Here is an 18,560-nt window from a genome sequence, read left to right as displayed (position 1 = left end):
TTGTTAAGCAGTGTTACAAAACATTGCCTCTGAAAGCAGCACAAAGCTCTTTCAAGATGATGGGCTGTTCAGGCTGTCTCTTGTTCGCCTTCACCTGGGTGGAGAGCAAGTCTTGATCCTTTGAAGCAGGTCAGATTTCCTTTCATTCATCTTTTTGCTGTGTGAAAAAAAGGAGTTGAATGTGAGCAGGAGACATGAGACCTTCTGAAGAGGGTGTGTAGATTTGGTCCTTATTCCCTTTCTTATATAGAGGATGAAACCTGTCAAATACCTGACTCTGGCCACTTGCTTATGCCACATTGGACCATGCTGCCATGTGATGGCAGAGGAGAAGTTTGGGTAGAACTTGCTTATTTAATAATAAAAAAACTGAATCAGCTAAACTGGTTGTGGTGGGTTGAAAATCCCCCCCCCCCCCATGTTACATTTGCCAGACCAGCTCAGTTGGAAGCAAATGAAAGCTGTATTTACAAGCAAAACTATAATATACAATGAAATGCAATGAATATGTACGAATATACAATATTTACAGTATTTACAATTAATGAACAGCACAAGGACCCCCCTGACCAAAAGCCAGGGGAAGCTGATAGCTTTACCCCCCTGTACAAAAAAGGGACAAGAGACAGAGCAGAGAAGTTAATACCAGTCACACAAAAGCAATGCAGCCAAAATCAGTAAAGCCAGTTAGTATGTCCCAGCCCAAGGAAGCAAGAAGAGAGAGCAATTGTTTTGGTACAACTAGTTTAAGTCCCTTATTTCTCCAATGGGATTGTTTAGAACTATCATTATTTTCCATTTTACACCCAATAGTGATTTATTTACATTTTAACACTTTCTGTTCAAGATCTGTGAAAAATTTTTAAAGGCATAGCCTTAAACTACCACACTGGTAGTACAGTTAGCTTGGTAAGATATTGTTTCCCTTCTGTAAGTGGCTTCTTAATTATAAAGCAAGAATTCTGCATTTCTGGCAAAGGTGTTGGGAAAGTTTAGCTCAGCATCTCTTGGATCGAGGCATAACTGACCTTCCCTCCATACTGTCTAGAGTGGCATGTCCAATAAAGAGACTCAGTGCCCTCTCTATTCCATGGTCAGCTTTGTTTTAAAGTGTATTTCTTGGAAGTCATCTGAATATCTAATTAGTAAGAATTTCTAATTCTTCAAATGCTTTATCTTCTTTTTCAGATAATGAGTATGTTTTTATAGACCTGGAGCAGAAACTCAGCAAATACTTTTCAAAGGAATGGAAGAAAGAGACCACCAAAGTAAGACAGATGTTAAATTTTGGAGCCTACTGCTTTGGTATTGGACTATACAGAGAAATTAAACCTCTTAAACTAAGGTTCATAAAATGTTTCTTGAAGATGGTCGACAGAATGCTGTCAGGTAGCAAGATGCAGTGACTTGCACATGGCTGTACAATTAATTAAAAGACCTAAATCAGTCCCTTGCACAACTTTACATGAGCAGTAGTTAAACATGGTTGCTGCTTAGCTGCTGCAGGAGTGGAAAGGTCACTTGGTCAGTCTTGCTTTTGAGCTTAGCTGAGCCTGTGAACAGTCTGGATATCTCACTGCTATTCTTAAACAGAACAGCCTAAAATGGCCTTTGTGACTTGAACCTGGTATGAGGGAGAGGGCTGGAGCTGTGATGCTTCTAGAATGGATGCAAAAGGACAGTGGAAAGAGAGGACCCTTAGCTTTTTAAGGCTAGCCATCCCTGTCAAGGGAGGCAGAAGTATGAAGTAAAGACAAGCCTACATAATTGTTTGGTGCTGGTCATTCAGACTGTATAATGCCTGTTTGTATGTGTCATTATTAGAGGAGCAGCAGTCAAGAACAAAGTGCAGTTACATTCAGATTACTTAGCACATTATGTTTGACCAACCTGATAGCCTTTTATGAGGACATAACCAGATGGATAGATGATGGTAGAGCAGTGGATGTGGTTTATCTTGATTTCAGTAAAGCCTTTGACACTGTCTCCTTTGACACAGCATCCTTGCAGCTAAGCTGAGGCAGTGTGGTCTGGATGATCAGGTAGTGAGGTGGATTGAGAACTGGTTGAAGGAAAGAAGTCAGAGAGTTGTGGTCAATGGGACGGAGCCTAGTTGGAGGTCTGTATCTAGTGGAGTCCCTCAGGGGTTGGTACTGGGACCAGTGCTGTTCAATACATTCATCAATAACCTGGATGAGGGCACAGAGTGCACTGTCAGCAAGTTTGCTGATGACACCAAACTGGGTGGAGTGGCTGACACTCCAGAGGGTTGTGCTGCCATTCAGTGAGACTTAGACAGGCTGAGAGTTGGGCAGGGAGAAATTTAATGAAATTCGACAAGGGCAAGGGTAGAGTCTTGCACCTGGGAAAGAACAGCCCCATGGATCCAGTATAGGTTGGGGACTGACCTGTTGGAGAGCAGTGAAGGGGAAAAGGACCTGGGGGTCCTGGTGGATGGAAGGATGACCATGAGCCAGCAGTGTGCTCTTGTGCTAAGAAGGCCAATGCCATTCTGGGGTGTATTAGAAGGGATGTGGTTAGTAGGTCGAGAGAGGTTCTCATCCCCCTCTACTCTGCCCTGGTGAGGCCGCACTTGGAATATTGTGTCCAGTTCTGGGCCTCTCAGTTCAAGAGGGACAGGGAGCTACTAGAGAGAGTTCACTGCAGAGCCACAAAGATGATTAAAATAGTGGAACATCTTTCTTCTGAGGAGAGACTGAGGGAGCTAGGGCTATTTAGATTGAAGAAGAGGAGACTGTGGAGTGACCTCATTCATGTTTATAAATATGTAAAGGGTGAGTGCCAAGAGGATGGAGCCAGGCTGTCCTCAGTGATGCCCAATGACAAGACAAGGGGCAGTGGGTAGAAGTTGAGGCATAGGAAGTTCCATGGAAACATGAGGAAGAATTTTTTCCACTGTGAGTGTGACAGAACACTGGAATAGGCTGCCCAGGGGGGTTGTGGAGTCTGCTTCTCTGGAAATACTCAAAACTCGCCTGGATACATTCCAGTATGATCTGCTCTAGGTGATCCTGCTCTGGTGGAGGGGTTGGACTAGATGATCTTTCGAGGTTCCTTCCAACCCCTAACATTCTGTGATTCTGTGATTATGATTTTTCCCACCTTTCATAAGGGTTTTCCTTTGCATAGTAGGCACACGTGCTATTTTTGCTGCTTAGAGAGGTTTGCAGATGACTGGTAAGGTTTGGAGGTCTCTCTTACCTCACACTGCTTCTCCCAAACAAGTGAGGGTTACTTCAAAGAGAGCTGCCAGTTGTATGGAGGGCTGTTTGCCCAGCCAATGAGGGCTTCCTGAGGCAGGTGTTTTCACCTCAGGCTGGGGTATGCTTTGTGGTTGCATTGAGTCTGGATTCTTGTAACTCTTTTGAAGTTTGAGTAAGTGTCAAACCTCTGATTCGTACAGCCATGTACCAGTAACTTGGGTCTGACCAGCAAAGTCTTGGAACTGCTTGTGTGAGCAAAGTTACCTGTATGGGCCTTGAAGAAGCAAGTGGCAAAGTAGGAATGACGAGAGAATGAGTTAGTAAAATAAAACATTACTTTTAACTTTTTTTATTCCCCCCTTTGTCCTGTTTAAACAAGCCCATAAGTTTGAAGCATAGGCTATAGTTAAAACAACAACATAACTCTTGATGGCTCCCTTTTAACAGATCTCTTTGGTGTGAAGCAGACATCAATGCCTGCTTTTGGTCTGTGGCTTCAGGAAGGGGTGAATAACTAAACATTAGTCCTGCCAAACAAAAGGCGAGGAGTTAATATCAGGCTGGTGTGCCTCAGCCTCGGGCAGTAAATGCTGAACACAGCAGCACAGAGTGTGTATCCCTGCAGAGGGATGTGGTGCCAGTGCAGAGAGAGCTGGTTACTCCTAGGTGTGCCCTGGAAACGCTGCTGCCCTGCCAGCACGCCCTGCCAGCCCGGCACGCCACCCTGCTGCTCGGCCTGATGCTTGAGGCAGGCTGTGTGTCGCTGTGTTCAACTTGCTGCACTCAGCGCAATGCTTCTGTGGTGTTGCCAGGTGCTGAGCTAGGTAACTCTGGGCCAGGCTGAGCATCCCCAGGCTACACTGGGACTCTTTTATATCTGTTCATCCCCCTCATTACAAATCTTCTCCCCTCCCTAGGATGTTTTGCCATTCAGCCTAAGTATGTTATGATGCATCGTTATAATCCTTCAGGACAGTGAGATCCCCCCTAAAACTTGCCAAGAGCTAAGAGAAAATGCAAAGCAGTATGGAAAGCAAGCCTGGGAGAAGAGAAGGTTACCAGACAGTGTAACAGGATTTTTTTTATTTAACTCATCTTCTTTCTCTGCTCTAGGGAACAGAGAAATTCAGCCCTCCTTTCGTTGCGTTCTTCAGAGTACAATACTATGTAGAAAATGGAAGAGTCATAAGGTAAGTTGTCCTGTTCTGTGGCAGTTACTGTCTTTTGAATTATTCACTGTGTTCTTAAAAGGCAAGAAAAATGTTTCTTTGTTAACCTCATCTCTATGAGATCAAGAAATAAGCTTGAAAAGTACTTTCTTTTTTTTAATTATTTCTTTAAGACCTTGACAGACTTCCTCACCCCACACCATGTATGTTTTCCCTGAATCATGCTCCTTACCCTTAAGAAAATTGTGACTGCTTTTCCATCTGTGTTTAGAGAGCAGGTTGAGTGACAACAGTGTCACAATACAATCAGGGCTCTTCTGCTTGCATCTTTGGGTTGTATGAAAAGCATCAGATGAATGTACCAAAATAGCACATGCACCCTCCAGTGCACATGCTAATACTTCTGGATGGTTTTTTTTTTTTTTTTTTTTGCATTTGAGCAGTGCTCTGTGCAGTCTACTCCTGGAAACAGACTTTGTATATGGATGAAAGAATTTACTTCATAAGTTACAGTTTTGCATTTGTAGTCCATTCACATAGAATATGGGCTGCACTCAAAACACCACTACCATCACCCACTGTACAGAATAAAAGATGAGGTAGTTAAATATGAACAAATGACAGAGTTAATTTGCATCAGCACTTCAGGTATGATTTGTGACCCCAGGACAAAGCAAGAGCTGGGATCATTTGGGTAGATGAAAATCTCTGCCAGATTTTTTGCGTTGGTTCTCATCTTGAATAAAGCTTGGTAGATTTTGGTCTGGGTGTTTTGGTGGTTTGTGGGTTTTATTTGGTTTTGTTGTTGTTTTGTTTGGTTGGTTTTGCTTGTTTTGTTGTTGTTTTGAAGTTCTTTGGGGTTTTTTGTTGTTGTTGTTTGTTTATTTGTTTATTTATTTTCTCTCCCTAGTCTTTCATTCTGAGTACAGAGGAATTTTTCTTCTGGAGTCTCTTTGGGTGTTAAGTGTTTTTTACTTAGTTTTGCTTTTAGGTACTAAAGGAGACAGCATATCATTCTCCTACTCCTGATGCTTTAGCATCACAAGCAACCTTCTCTTGTACTTGTAACTTATCCCAGGAGGTTTATGGAGTCATGAAGAGGTAGTTAGATGGCCCCTTCAAATTGTATGCACATACTTTTACAAGCAGACTATGGTGCCCAGCACTCCATCTGTACATACATGTGAGCAACCTGCTTCCTGTGAGTTCTTACAGCAGGAGTGTAGGTTATCAATGCTATGCAATAGTTATGCTTTATCAGACTATCGCTGTTTAGCAGCTTGAGGAAGAAGACAAAAACAAGCCCAAGGCTCCTGTGTCTTTTGATCTACCTTGAAGGGAATTAGCTGTTGAAAAGTACCTCGAGCCTAGGGCAAGGTGAAATGAAAAAGCAGTGCCAGGTTTAAAGGGGAAAGGAGGACAGGTATGCAAGAAACAGGACTGGGATTCAAGGGAGTTGACTCTCCTGGCTGCTACAGGCTTTCCAGAGAAACAGAAGTGCTTGATGTAGTCAGTCTCCAAAACAGGTGTGACATGATTTTTCTTTCATCTACCTTCTGCCCTAACTTGTTAGATCTTATGCTTCTCAAGATAGAAGCTACCATTTTCCATGTTTGTACAACACTTAGTGGGAGAAGATCTTCATCTTGGCTTGGTGCTCCCTTCACGCATGTAACTGTTATCAGGGTGGCATTGGCGTACATCAGGGATGTCATAGTTTAATCCCTTCTCTCAGAAGGGATATGTGTTTGAGGGCCTGAACTGTCCTCTTCAAGCAAATTTGCCTTTTGTGTCTTGCAGTGATAAGGTGGCACGGCAGCTCTACTACTGCCATCTCAAAGAGCAAGTCCTTATGTCTCGGTGCAACCACAAAGAAGAGATCTACTTCTTGCTGGCTGCCTACAGCTTGCAGGCAGACTTCGGCAACTACAAGGAGAAAGTCCATGCTGGCAAATACTTTGAACCTCAGGCTTATTTCCCACAATGGGTAAGTTTTGGGGGATCTTACTGTCAACAGATTGCAAACACAGCAGGAGCTATGTCAAGGTAGTACCTAACTGCAGCCATGCGATTTCCTCAACTCCCACTGCAGGGGTCAGGCAGAGTGGTAGAGCATCACTCTGAATTTCCCTCACAAGGTATCTCCTCTTTCCAATGGATGTAGGTGCCCATTCCTCCTGGGCTCACTCATTAAGTGGGTGGTATGTATGTGTACCCTTCTTTGGTGAGGGAATGTGATGTCAGAGTAACTTGAACAGTGCAGCTGTGTTGGTTTAATTCTTCTATGGCTTAAAGAATGGTTTGCAGTGGTGCATAAGGAAGATTGTCACAGCCTAAGCTCTGCAGAAAACTCCAGGGCTGCAAAACCAAAGTCCTCTGCCCACTATTCTTGTCTCTGCAATGCTTACCTCTGGGATGGATAGGCCTAAACCCTAAGGGGTAGTACTGTTGTGCTCTCCCTCTGGACCAATTTCAGTAAGAGAAAAGGGAAGGGCCTGGAAATGGGTTTTGATGTTTGTAAGTCCATGGGTTTATGTCCTTCATGACTTACAAACATCTTAGAAAGACAAGATTTGGTTTAGTTCTCAAATGAGGGCAAATTAGCTAAGACTCTCATGACCTGGTTACCTACAGAGAGATCTCTTGTGATGAATTGTCAAAAAAATATTGATAAACACTTTAGTGCCCATAAAAATAGAAAGGGAAGCTAACTAGCTTTGATACAGATGCATCAGTATAGCATCTCATGATTTCTGCCTATATTCCATGGGATGTGGACAGACCTGATTTAGTTCTGATTTCTCTGCTGTAACAGCAGATGTTAGCCCGGTTCATACCTTAGGATAGCTGTCAAAAAACCAATGTGCCTCTGGTAGCTGACTGTTTGTCTCTAGACAAATTGCATCTTCCCTGAAAGGTGGCACTGTCCTCTGCTTTGGGGAGAAGTTTCAGAGCAGTGACAGAGATTGCACTGGGGATGCAAAGCTGGTAGAGTCTCCTTTATGCATGAGTTCCAGCCTGCCTGCCTTGTGCAGAAATTCACCTTTCTTCCAGATGTGGCCTTCATCCCGTGCCATTCCTTGCTATGGGGCACCTGGCAGGAGGTCATTAACAAAGGGCTGGAAAAGATGTCTCATGCATGCTGTTTCTGGATTAGTTAAAACTTTTATCAAAGAACATTTCTTCTCTGGCAAGTGTTGCAAAGGCCAAGGCAAAGCATGGCTCACCTGTGCTCAGCCACAACCCCAAACAAATATGTAGATGGTTTATTACATCATTTAAAAGAGTAAATTCTGGCAAGCATGGGGACGCTTCTCTCCCTGCCCCCAGGCTACCATGGGGAGATACTAAGTAATGTCCTCCTCCAATGAGAGCTGTTGTGAGGTCTTCCTCCAACACGTGCTTAAGATCACTTGGCTGAGGGCTGTCCCAAGCCCTCTGCTAGTGTAGAAAGGCAGTGCTGCCCCACAGTGATCAACCCAGCCTTGAACTGTGGAGCCAGCTTGTCTTTCTGCTGATGCTGCACTGCTAATGGCATAAATGTCTTCCACTGAGCTCAGCCTTCCTTGTGGGAGGGCAACTAATGTGGCAAGACATGTACAGGAGGGCACAGGTGTTAACAAACAGGGTAAGCAACGGCAATAATGCAAAACGGAACTAGGAGTTGGGATGTGATGGGGGGGGTTGTTGTTTTGAGCCATGGCAGGTTGTTCCTGGTAGAATGTTCCCAGGTACCTGGTGGAATCTGGGTTTAAATGCTCTCAGTGGTGGGGGATTTTGTGAAATGAATTCAGCTGCTGCTCACAGCCTCAAAGAGGCTAGTCTGGCATGGGAGGTGGCTGGGATGCCATTTCACCTTGTATGGAGTGGAAACATGGGAACTAGTTGGTGCATTTGAAGGGCAAGAGCAAAAGGCCCAGAGTGGGTGTTTCTACTGCCTAGCAAAGCCACGTGCCTGCCAGCTACTCCCAGCAGATAAAATGTACCTTGAGATAGTGTTATCCACCCCTTTGAGGATGAAAATGCTAAATCAAGCTAATGGTGTAGTTTCTGGTCTTAAAAGGACCACCTAGCATTTCTGCAGTGTTTGAAGATGTTGCTGTCGATTATGTTGGCATGCAGAGCAGTATTTGTTATCTGCCTATAAACATTTATAGATGCTGAGATTTAGAAAGATTGATTCCAGTACTTAAAAGTGAAAAGAGCTGACCTGTAGTCTTGGTCTGTTAAGGTTTTGCCATCTAGGATCTGTTTGGAGACATGAGTATTGTCTGGGTTGCTTTAAATGCTTATCCTCTAGGGAGGTTGAGGTGAATGTGGACTAACATCTTGAGGGACTATATGAACCTCCTCCACTTCTACTCTCTGCTTTTGATTACGGCTGCCTCCCGTGGGTATTGCTGAAGAGTTGCTGACCTGTTTGTTTTCCTTGTTTAGATAATTGCAAAAAGGGGGAGTGACTACATCTTGAAACATGCTCCAGAGATGCATCAAGAACAGCAAGGACTAAGTGCTAAGGAAGCAGTGCTGAAGTTCATTAAGGAGTCCTGCCTGCTGGAAGACGTGCCAGTCCACTTCTACAGGCTGCAGAAGGTTTAAACAAAGAGCTTCTTATTTTAAACTTTAATTTGGTGCACCAGTGCTTTTTTAACTCTATGTGAATGATGGTTGCCTCTGATTCAGAGAGGCCAATCTGGTCTAAGATGTTTGGCCAATGAAGCCGGTCCACACAAGCAAATCTGAGAAGCCTTTTTTTTTTTTTTTTTTTGTGGTTGCAGTCCATTGAAATGGTGACAAGAGGGCAGCCAGCTTTCACACAAATGCCATGTAGTAATTGAGGGTTGACACTGAGTTGTTTCTTCTTTCTTACCCTTCTCCTCCTCCAATCCTTTTGGAGTGGTTGGGTTTTTTCAGCTGTGTGTTAGTCCTTAGGTTCCTGGATTGTTCCTTATCCTTGAGTCTTAGAGTGCTTATTCAAGCACTTTATTTTCATATGCTAAGAGTTTAGGTCTAGAAATTAGATTAAATGAAGTTTTCTGTTCCGCTTAGGTGGGACAGGAATTAGGAATGGCTTGGACGTTTTTTCCAAATGGAACACTTTGTCAGAGTCATAATTAAACTTCTTGGTGGTTTGTGCTTGGTGGGACTTATATCTGGGAGACATCTGTGTCCTTTGACCAGATTGAGCAGTTCTAGTTGCTGGAGAAATGTACTAGAGGAAATAAGTTCCAATTTGGCCTGTATTCCAGACTTTGTTTCAGTTCCTTGCAAAACATAGGTGCTTCTCCTTCCTCTCCTTTGTCCTTTCTGCCTTGCTTCTAATGCTGTTAATGATGCAGTCATAAGAGGATTGATTGCACTTGAATGCTATAAGAAGTGTAGCTGGCAGGAAATTATACAATTTATATTCAAAAGCAGCAGGACTGTGAAATTGATTGCTCTTAATATCCAAATTCTTGTCTGACTTGAATTTACGTTTTTTGTGTTGCTAACTCCATGTGTTGTTTGATCCAAAATGTGTTTTTCTTCCTGCTGTGTGACACAGTTACCTCATCTCATGATGAGATAACCTCATCCTAGGTGACATGTGGATCACAAAGCTCTTGGTCAAGTGCACAGGGTTTTCAGATGAAAGTGTCAGTATACTAGCTGCCCTGAGATTTAGGAAGTGGCCACTTATGTCATAAAGCTGCCTCATGGCTACTACTAAGGTTGGGAACTCTGGAAAAAAAAAAAGCACACCACTGAGCCTTGTATCTCTTCTCCAGACCAATGCTGCTTTACAAAGCTGATTGCCCTTAGGAAACAGAAAACATTTCTTAGTGACTTGAAACCTGAGAGGTGGATGGTACCAGGAGTAAAGGGTGAGGTAATGTGGTGGCATAAAGCTTGCATCTTGACAAGCCAGATGAGGAGAGAGAATTTTTAATGTAAAGTTTGAGCTCTGTGGGACCATAAATTTTGACCCCAAATTTTCTTCATCCTGCTTCTCCCAGCAAGAAAAGTATGTGTTCAGCTCCCTAACTCTGCCATGCCAGGAGACAGTGAAAGAAAAAGTTTGATATTTTTTGGTTTTCAAGCAAAGGAATCTCATTAGAGACAGAGTATGTCTTGCATGATACTGAGTATGTCATAAAAGACATAGTCTTTCTCAAGACATACTATGTCTTTTTTATATACAGCATGAAGACAGTATTTCAACACATCTGGATGCATTTAAAACCACCTGTTGCCAACAGTGAAATAAAAAAATTAGAAGGAAATTCTCTAACTCTGGCCATTGATTAGCTCCCTCCTGGCCACGGGGCACCTAAGCTTCAGCAAGTCCCTGAATGGGAACAGCAATACAGTGACAAGAAGAGGACAGTTGTCTCTTCTGTTGTGTGTTCTCTCTCACCTGAAAAGTGAAAGTGGTGCATGTTTGTGGGGACAGCAGAGACAGCATGTGGCAATATGAGAGGTTACGAGGTACTTCTGAGAGCAGTAATTGTTCATGCCCTCAAATCACAAAAGCTACAGGATTCCCTGTCCAGGGTAGCTATTGCTGGTGAAATGCTTGAGTTGCTAAGCATGAAGGGATTTTAGGTGTAGGTATTTCAGGGGTCAACAAGGCAAGGTGCACTTTACAAACACAATAAAAACCAAATGAGCTAATGGCATCTGTCTCATGAGGAGTCCTGCTACCTCTCTGTCAGTAGGAGCCCGTGTGGTCTTTGTAGATTAACCTTTGACTCTTCTGTTCTTTTAGGATAAGAAGGAGGATCGCCCGACAGTTATCCTGGGCCTGACCCTGAGAGGAATGCACATCTATCAGGTAACAGACTGCCATGAAAGCCTTCTGGTGTAGCATTAACTCTGCCCAGCTTCCCTGTCCTCCCCCTCACTGCAGCTCCTCTGCCTCCCCTTCGAGTGAGTGTGGGGCTCCGCATAGCTCACATTCTTGGTTGTTTGCAAATTCTTCTGCACATCGCGGACCCCACCCTGTACCTGCCAGTCCTCGTGTCATTCCCGGGTTGATGTGTTGCAGGAGGTGAATCACGTTCGCCAGCTCCTCTATGACTTTCCCTGGTCACACATTGGGAAGCTGGCATTTCTGGTGAGTATGATGGAACAGAGGCTATCTGACAGTGGGCTGCCAACCTGGGAGCTCACAAAGCTGTTGGCCTGCCCACACTGCCGTGTCAAGTCCTGTTCCTTTTATGCACAAGACCACAGCTGTTGCTGGTAGCTGAAACATGCCCTTGCACATTTCACTGGGATGTCTCTTCTTTATGCAGGGGAAAAAATTTGAGATCCAGCCGGATGGTTTGCCCTCTGCACGGAAACTAGTTTACTACACAGGTTGCCCCTTCAGGTCACGACACTTGCTGCAGCTCCTCAGCAACAGCCACCGGCTGTTTTTGAATATCCAGCCAGTGTTGAAGCAAATCCAAAAACTGGAGGAGGCTGAAGGTATGTAATGGAAGAGCAGGTGACTTTGGTAAGAGGAAGTGTATAACATTTTAAGGTCTACTGTTGCTTCATGGTGGCTGATTTCCATCCTAAATAATGATGCTTGTGCCTTATCAGGAAGTCTGTGAGAGAAATGAAGGTGTTAAATATGTTTCAAATCCATTACTGGGTAGTCCCACATTGCTAGACTGGGGTCAGAAAGAGTGCAAGAGAGCAGTAGACAGGGACTATCTCCCTTAAGTAAGAGAAGGTCTGTGCTGCTAGTTTGTGCCCGTTTGACATGTGCTTCTGAGTGGAAGTGATTTTTTTAAAAAAGAAAAGCTTTCAGCTTGGATAAGACCTTGTGTTCAAGCATCAGGACAAGTTGTGAGCCTATGTTTCAGTTTTTTTGGTGCCGTCTACTAATTACTGTGCACTATTTAGTCTGTAATGTCCACCAGTTAAGAACTAGGAGTTGCCAGAAACAGCCTAATTGAAGATCAGGACTCCTCAAAGTTGTCTTTTCTGATGGGGTCTCATATCTGTGAGAACAGTGATTTGAACTCTGGCAGTCCCCAATATCCTTCCAGTCATTTCGTCAACTCTCATCTTGCTCCGTTCCATTTTCCAGCTCTGCAAGCTGAGTCTCTTACAACTTCTTGGCTACCTCTCCCCTGTGCCTGTTTTTAATGTGTTGCATAGGTCTTCTTTTGAAGGGTCGTGTCTCCTTTCCTCTAGCCACCTGAGTGCTTTTTTTCACTGTGCTTCTTTCCTGGCTGCTATTCCATGCATCCTCCATCCATATTTTTTCTGCCTTCTTTGGGATTTGTAAGCCTTGTATCATTACAAGGTAATAGAAGTCAGACAGCAGTAACTAGTCATCTTGTCTGAGGACACTGCTGACCCTAGGCTATCTAAAGGGCCTTACATGTCTACTAGTGTCTTGTGAATTTCTTGACCACTCTTGACACACACCTCTTTAGGTAACTGATACAAGCCATGGGAGAAATAATAAATGAATAATAAATGCCAGCCATGATCCTGTTCTCATCTTCTCCACACATTGGTGACTGTTTGAAGAAACAATCAATGTTTCTAAGGATGTTCTGTTTTTAAGGACTGAGCACATAGGTTAGCTAATTCTTTTGGGCTTTTTTTGGTTTTGTTTTTTTGTGGGTTTTTTGGTGACCTTTCCTTCATTCTGAAAGTTACTGTTTTCTGTATTGTAACTGCCTCTGCTTACCTGTTCCAATTCAGGAGGTGCTGGAGTTACTGCAAGTACGACTAATTCTTTCACAGCCAGCTAGGCATCCCAGTGCCTGTTGAGCAAAAAAAATACAAAACTGTTCCTGAGTTTGTTCAGTAGCTGCAGTTTGTTTCTTAATTGTTGGGCTGTACCAGCCCCAGAACTTACTGATTATTTTTGCTGCCCTTCCTTTGGTGTTGATTAAAGTTCCCACTGGTTTCTCTCATTTTTCCCTCAGAGAAAAAGCGCTACCGAGAGTCCTATATCAGTGACACTCTGGATATGGACCTGGACCCGTGTGACAAACACTCGCGCGGCAGCGGGAGCAGCCGGAGGGATAATCGCCTCTCGCGCCAGTCCACAGGGAGTCATGGCAGCTCTCACACATCAGGCATCGAGGCTGACGCCAGGCACCGGGTGTCAGTGGAAATGTCGGTGGATGAGCCCTTCAGCATTGAGAGGGTGCACAGGAAAGAGATATCCTGCAGCTCAACCATCAGCTATGGTAGCTCTGGCATCGACAGTGGCAGCAAAGGCCGGGCTGAAGATGACTCTCAGGATGATGGTAAAGAATTTGGAAATGTGGAGCAATTTCTAAGCCTGCTCTTGCCTTCTCCTGTAGGAGAATGAGGAGTAAGAAAACATGAAGTGTCTTGGAGCACAAGTGTAATGCTAACCCTTCTTCCTCCTAGAGCTTGAGCTGGCAGTAGATGAGCCAGAGGAGGTGCCTGTAGATGAGCCCTTAGAGGGAGACCCATTAGAGGAGGCCACTGTGGGAGAGTCTGTTGAATCTCTTCCTCTAGATGCTGCTAGCTGCCAAGGTGAGATGGCTTTCTGCTGCTGCTGAGTACTTTTCTTTAGGCTCTAGCAACTGGCATAATCTGAGAGATCTAAGAAAGCTGTACCTTCTTCCAAACAGCTGCCAGTGTTCTGCCCTACTGCAACGGGATGTAAGGTCAGCTCATCTAGAGGTTAAAGGCCAGCACGCTATATTGTACAGTGCTGCTCTCCTCTGTGCTCCTTAAGGTTTCCCTTCTCCAAATTTGCCAAGTTTTTGTACTCAGTTAATGACAAAAAGATACTCCAGGTAAACCTTTTGTAGAGAAGGAACTTGCTTTAAAATCTCGTATACCACAAAACAGCCAATGGGTTCAACCACAGATTGCTAGTCACAGGAATTAATAGTTAAAGTTTTGTGGCTTATGATACAGGAAATGCTAGACAATGGGGTCATGCAGAAGGTGTCGGGGTGTGAGACATAACAGCCTTCATAGCAAAGCAAGATGGGTAAATATGGGACAAGTTGGTGAGAAGCTGGGTTTTTGAGAGTTTTTAAATATCAATCCTTCGTGGGGCAAAAAGAAATACTTGTGAGCAAAACTCCCAGAGTACTTGGAGTGCTTACTGATGTATATTTATAGAATGGTACTGCTTGGATGTGGCCTGTGAGAACAACTTCCCCTCCCCACAACCCACAAAACCTCAAACCTTTGCAATAATTTTTTGCTTCCTCCTCTTTTGCAGCTATAAATGAGGAATCGCTGCCTGTGGTACAAGTCACACTAATAAAAATGAGAGGACAAAGTGTGGAATCCCTTCACCAGGTAAGGGAGAATGCTCAGCAGGAGGGTCTGTGTGTGCGCACTGGACCACGGTCCAGTGTAATGGAGGCAGCTGTACATCAGGTGAACTTGGCTGTTCTGGATTTGACTGATTTTTAAATAGGGTAACCAAACCATCTGTTGGCTGGCTGCTGCATCTGTTGGCCGGCTGCTGCTATCAGGAATAGGATGAAAGCTGCGTTTTGGCCTAGAATACTGTAGAGAGGGCCCCAGTATCATACACAGATAGATGGAGCAAACAATAGGGAAATTGTGCAAGCCAGCTATCATCTGCCTTAGGCTTCCAGATGGGAAATGGAAAGTAAAACACTTGCAAATTTTCACTGCGTTATAGAACCAAGACCATCCATGCCATCTGGTTGTGGGTTGTAAACGTGATCATCTTCCTGCTCCTGAAGCCAGAAGGAGGTTACATCAGAACAAACCCAAATGCTCCAGCTCTAATTGGTGTCAGTTTTTGTGATGATACTATATGTGTGCTAAAGTCTAAATATCATAAGTTGTGCTTGAAAAAAAGTGCATTAAAATGTTTTTAAAGCCGAACAATATTTCTTTTCAAAGTATAGCTGTACACACTATAGTAGAAATGTGTGGGGTTTTGTTTTCAGGGGAGTTTTAGGTTTGTTTTTTTAAGGTTATTTTTAAACACCCACAAGTCTCCACTATTTTTTCTTTCTCTGAACCCAAATTAGCCTTATCTGCTAAAAGAATTTTAAAACCTGTGCATTTTCCCGTTTACTCCCTGAGCTTTTCTAAACAAGGTCTTCAATCAGTTCTTAGCACTGTTGTTTTGGTTGGTTGGTTGGTTTTGGGTTTATGCTTTTTCCTGGAACCAGTCAAAAAAATAAAACGTCAATTGTCAGCAAAATGGTCTGTAAAGTACTATAGGAGATTTAAATAAAATCTTAATTATTTTTCCCAAAGCTGAAGACTGTGCACTGCAATGATACTGAACTTACTCCTGGTTTTGAGTGGCATGACTTAAGTGAGCAAGTCAGGGAGTGGGCATCTCGCTTCGTGTCTTTAATGTTAATGCTTTTACCAATGCATGCTATTAACAGATCATGAGCCATCTGTTTTCTAGGAATGTTTCTGATCAGCACAGGACTGTCTAAGTAATTGCAAAGATCTGGCTGCCGCTTCTATGCATCAAATATTTGATGCATCTTTTAAAAACAAAATGCAACACCTTCCTTACAAAACCATGCAACTAAACTTGGTTTCCTTAGCATTGACTGGACCGTACAGCATTTGCTTGTTTCCAGGAGTGCAGCTGAGCCAGCACGGGATTTCACCAGGGTAGTTTTTAGTTCTCATGTCATGGAGGTTAAAGAAGTGATACTGGGAGGAAGTTTTCTGTATTGCAGTCTTGGTTTAAAAGCAGTATTCCTGAAATCAACATTAATATTAGTATTTAAAAGCTGATTGTGAAGAGGCAGAGCAAGAAAAAAAAGGTGGGGAAATTGGAAATACCTTGAACAGTCAGTAATTCCTTTACAGAGGCGAAGTCACTACAGCCTGTGTAGCAAGACACTGCCTCTGGGAGTTACTTGCAGTTTGTTGCTCCAGTTTTCTTCACTGCTAAACAATGTTATTTAGATGAAACTATGTGGCATGTAGTGAATTTTGGACACTGTAACCCATTAGTTTGCATAGTTACATTCTGAACCTTCCTTTCCATCATTTAGACTTTCACTAACTCAGTGTGCTCAGCAGCTGGCATAATTTTAGGTTCCATGTACTTTGTCCTTTTGAGGATGACTGCAGGGATCTGTCAGGAAGCGACATGTCATTCACATGTCAATGCCTGTCCCTTTTACTGGACACTGATGACACAGTACAGTCAGATCAGCATCTGGCTCAATGTGGGAGAGCAGCTTCGTGCATGTGTAATTTCTTCATTAAGCCAATGCCCTTCAGAATGTTGTTGGGGCTGTTTTGAAGGAGTAAGAGAACAGCTTTGTAAAGCTTGTAGTGCACATAGCCAACATCCTTGGACTATCTCAGTTCATCGTTTTTATTTGTGTGTCTTACTGAATTGGCAGGTCAGGTCACCCAAAAGCAGGAGCTGCACAGACCAGCACAGCCAGAGCTTGGATGACATCCGCCTTTACAAGCACCGACACCCACCGCTAAGTGCCACGCTGTCTTCAGACACTTCCCACAGCTACACGTTTGGCTGCAGCCTGGAGGATAAGCTGTCTGTCTATGGCTGCGTTTATTCCACGGCAGACTGCAAAACCAAGTCTGCCCTTTATGGCAAGAGATCTATGAACTGCCTCTCTTTGGATCTTCTGGGAGAGGACCAGCTCCCAGAGGAGTTTGTGGTGTAATGAGTTTGGAGCTCTTCCGTACCAGGAAATGGCTCATCATGGAAATATATACCTCATTAACACACATGATGTCACTCTGGTTCTTGCAGGAGATTGTGAGCAGCTTTGTTACTCAGCTCTGTAATCAGTAAGTGACATCACTTCTGCAGACCTGTCTACAGGGCAAATCAACTGGAGTGTTGCACTTAATGTTGGCATTTGAAGTGTCTGTCTGAGCAGAAGATAGATGTGGCCTGCACCATTAGCAGTGGCACAACCCACATAAAAACCAAAAACAGAGGACCAAAACTAATGCTAAGCTAGTAAAGCAAACACTATGTCTAAATGGATTTATCAGAAAGAGATTTAAAGCCTTATGTCGGTTTATCTTCCTACCTTTCTCTTGTGGTCCATTTATGTTAGTGCTAGTGTACATGGTATACTCTGAGCACATTTGGAGGGCTGGGTATGGAAGCAACTAGTGCCATTCCTGTTGCAATGAACACAAGTTGCCTGTTTTTTTTATGGGAGCAAGACCTGCTCTACCAGGAATTTATTTCTCATTTTTGTTGTTGCTGTTTTGTGCATTCCTCTTTCTTTTTTTTTTTTTTTTTGGGGGGGGGATTTGTTTGTTTGTTTTTCTTTAAATGGAACTGCCTCTCAGATGTCCTACTACTGACATGATGCAGATTTATAAATAAGTGCTTATATTCTTGGGGAGATGGAGGAGGAGATAAAATGACTTGGCTGCTTCTGAGAATACAGAAGAGAAGCTACAACTGTTAACTGAAGACAGGAGTGTGACTGGAGAATTTGTCCAGGCATGATCACCCCTTACTTTGAATCATACTTCTGTGTTGCTCTTTTCCTTGTTTTTTTTTAATAAAGCTGTTCCTTTAGAATTGTTTCCTCTGCTTCGGAGACAAGTATGGACTAGAGAAAGTCACTTTGGAAGGACAGGGTCACTGTGTCCAACTAAGTTTTCGATAGGTCATGCAAACGTGTGGTACTGCAGGCTGATGATAGTGTAAGTGTAGGGTGTTTTTGTCACAAACCAAGGACGCTTGTTTAGTGATTTTTGAGTGGTGGAGCTGGCTGTGCTGGCTCCCACTGGGAAAACTGTTATAATTATACTATTTGATTCAGGCATTTGCTGTGGAAAACATCCTGCTGCCTTATTACACCCAAATGTTTGTTTGATTTCCTTCTCTATGTCCTTGCAGTACCTTCTCACCTTGTCAATACCCAGCATTTGGGAAGGTTGTACTTGCAGGCATGTGTAACCTGTACCTAGCTTTTGACAGTGTTGCAGGTGGAAGCTAATAATTTTCTGGCAAACTAAAACCAGATTGATGCACTTCTGCCATCTGAGGAAGCATGCATTGTGCAGTAGTGACCATTCAAAAGCTGAAGATAGCCTAATTCAGGAAGGAAAAGAAGCCAGACCACAGTGAGAAGGGTTTGAGCTGTTGCTTTGATGGTTCACTGTTTCTATATGAGAGACAGAGCACGCGTCTGCGTTTACTGAAGTGGCATCAGTGACATCCATCCTCTGA

At 43.6% G+C, this 18,560-nt stretch overlaps 1 protein-coding gene across 1 annotated transcript in view; it reads left to right on the top strand.

Moving 5' to 3' along the window:
- FRMD1 (FERM domain containing 1) overlaps nt 1–17,025 on the top strand; it is a 30,556-nt gene extending 13,531 nt beyond the window's left edge. Inside the window, exons 3-13 of the mRNA XM_054397569.1 lie at nt 1,189–1,268; nt 4,338–4,414; nt 6,194–6,380; nt 8,831–8,986; nt 11,142–11,207; nt 11,421–11,489; nt 11,671–11,845; nt 13,309–13,635; nt 13,763–13,891; nt 14,595–14,674; nt 16,738–17,025. Of these exons, the coding sequence (XP_054253544.1) occupies nt 1,189–1,268; nt 4,338–4,414; nt 6,194–6,380; nt 8,831–8,986; nt 11,142–11,207; nt 11,421–11,489; nt 11,671–11,845; nt 13,309–13,635; nt 13,763–13,891; nt 14,595–14,674; nt 16,738–17,025 (1,634 nt within the window). The remainder of the gene's footprint in view (nt 1–1,188; nt 1,269–4,337; nt 4,415–6,193; nt 6,381–8,830; nt 8,987–11,141; nt 11,208–11,420; nt 11,490–11,670; nt 11,846–13,308; nt 13,636–13,762; nt 13,892–14,594; nt 14,675–16,737) is intronic.
- Nucleotides 17,026–18,560: the final 1,535 nt, after the last annotated feature.

This window comes from Indicator indicator, chromosome 2 (assembly GCF_027791375.1).
Source record: "Indicator indicator isolate 239-I01 chromosome 2, UM_Iind_1.1, whole genome shotgun sequence".
Classification (NCBI taxonomy): Eukaryota; Metazoa; Chordata; class Aves; order Piciformes; family Indicatoridae; genus Indicator; species Indicator indicator.
Note: the sequence above shows the minus strand (reverse complement) of the source record. Positions and strands in the feature narration are given on the sequence as shown.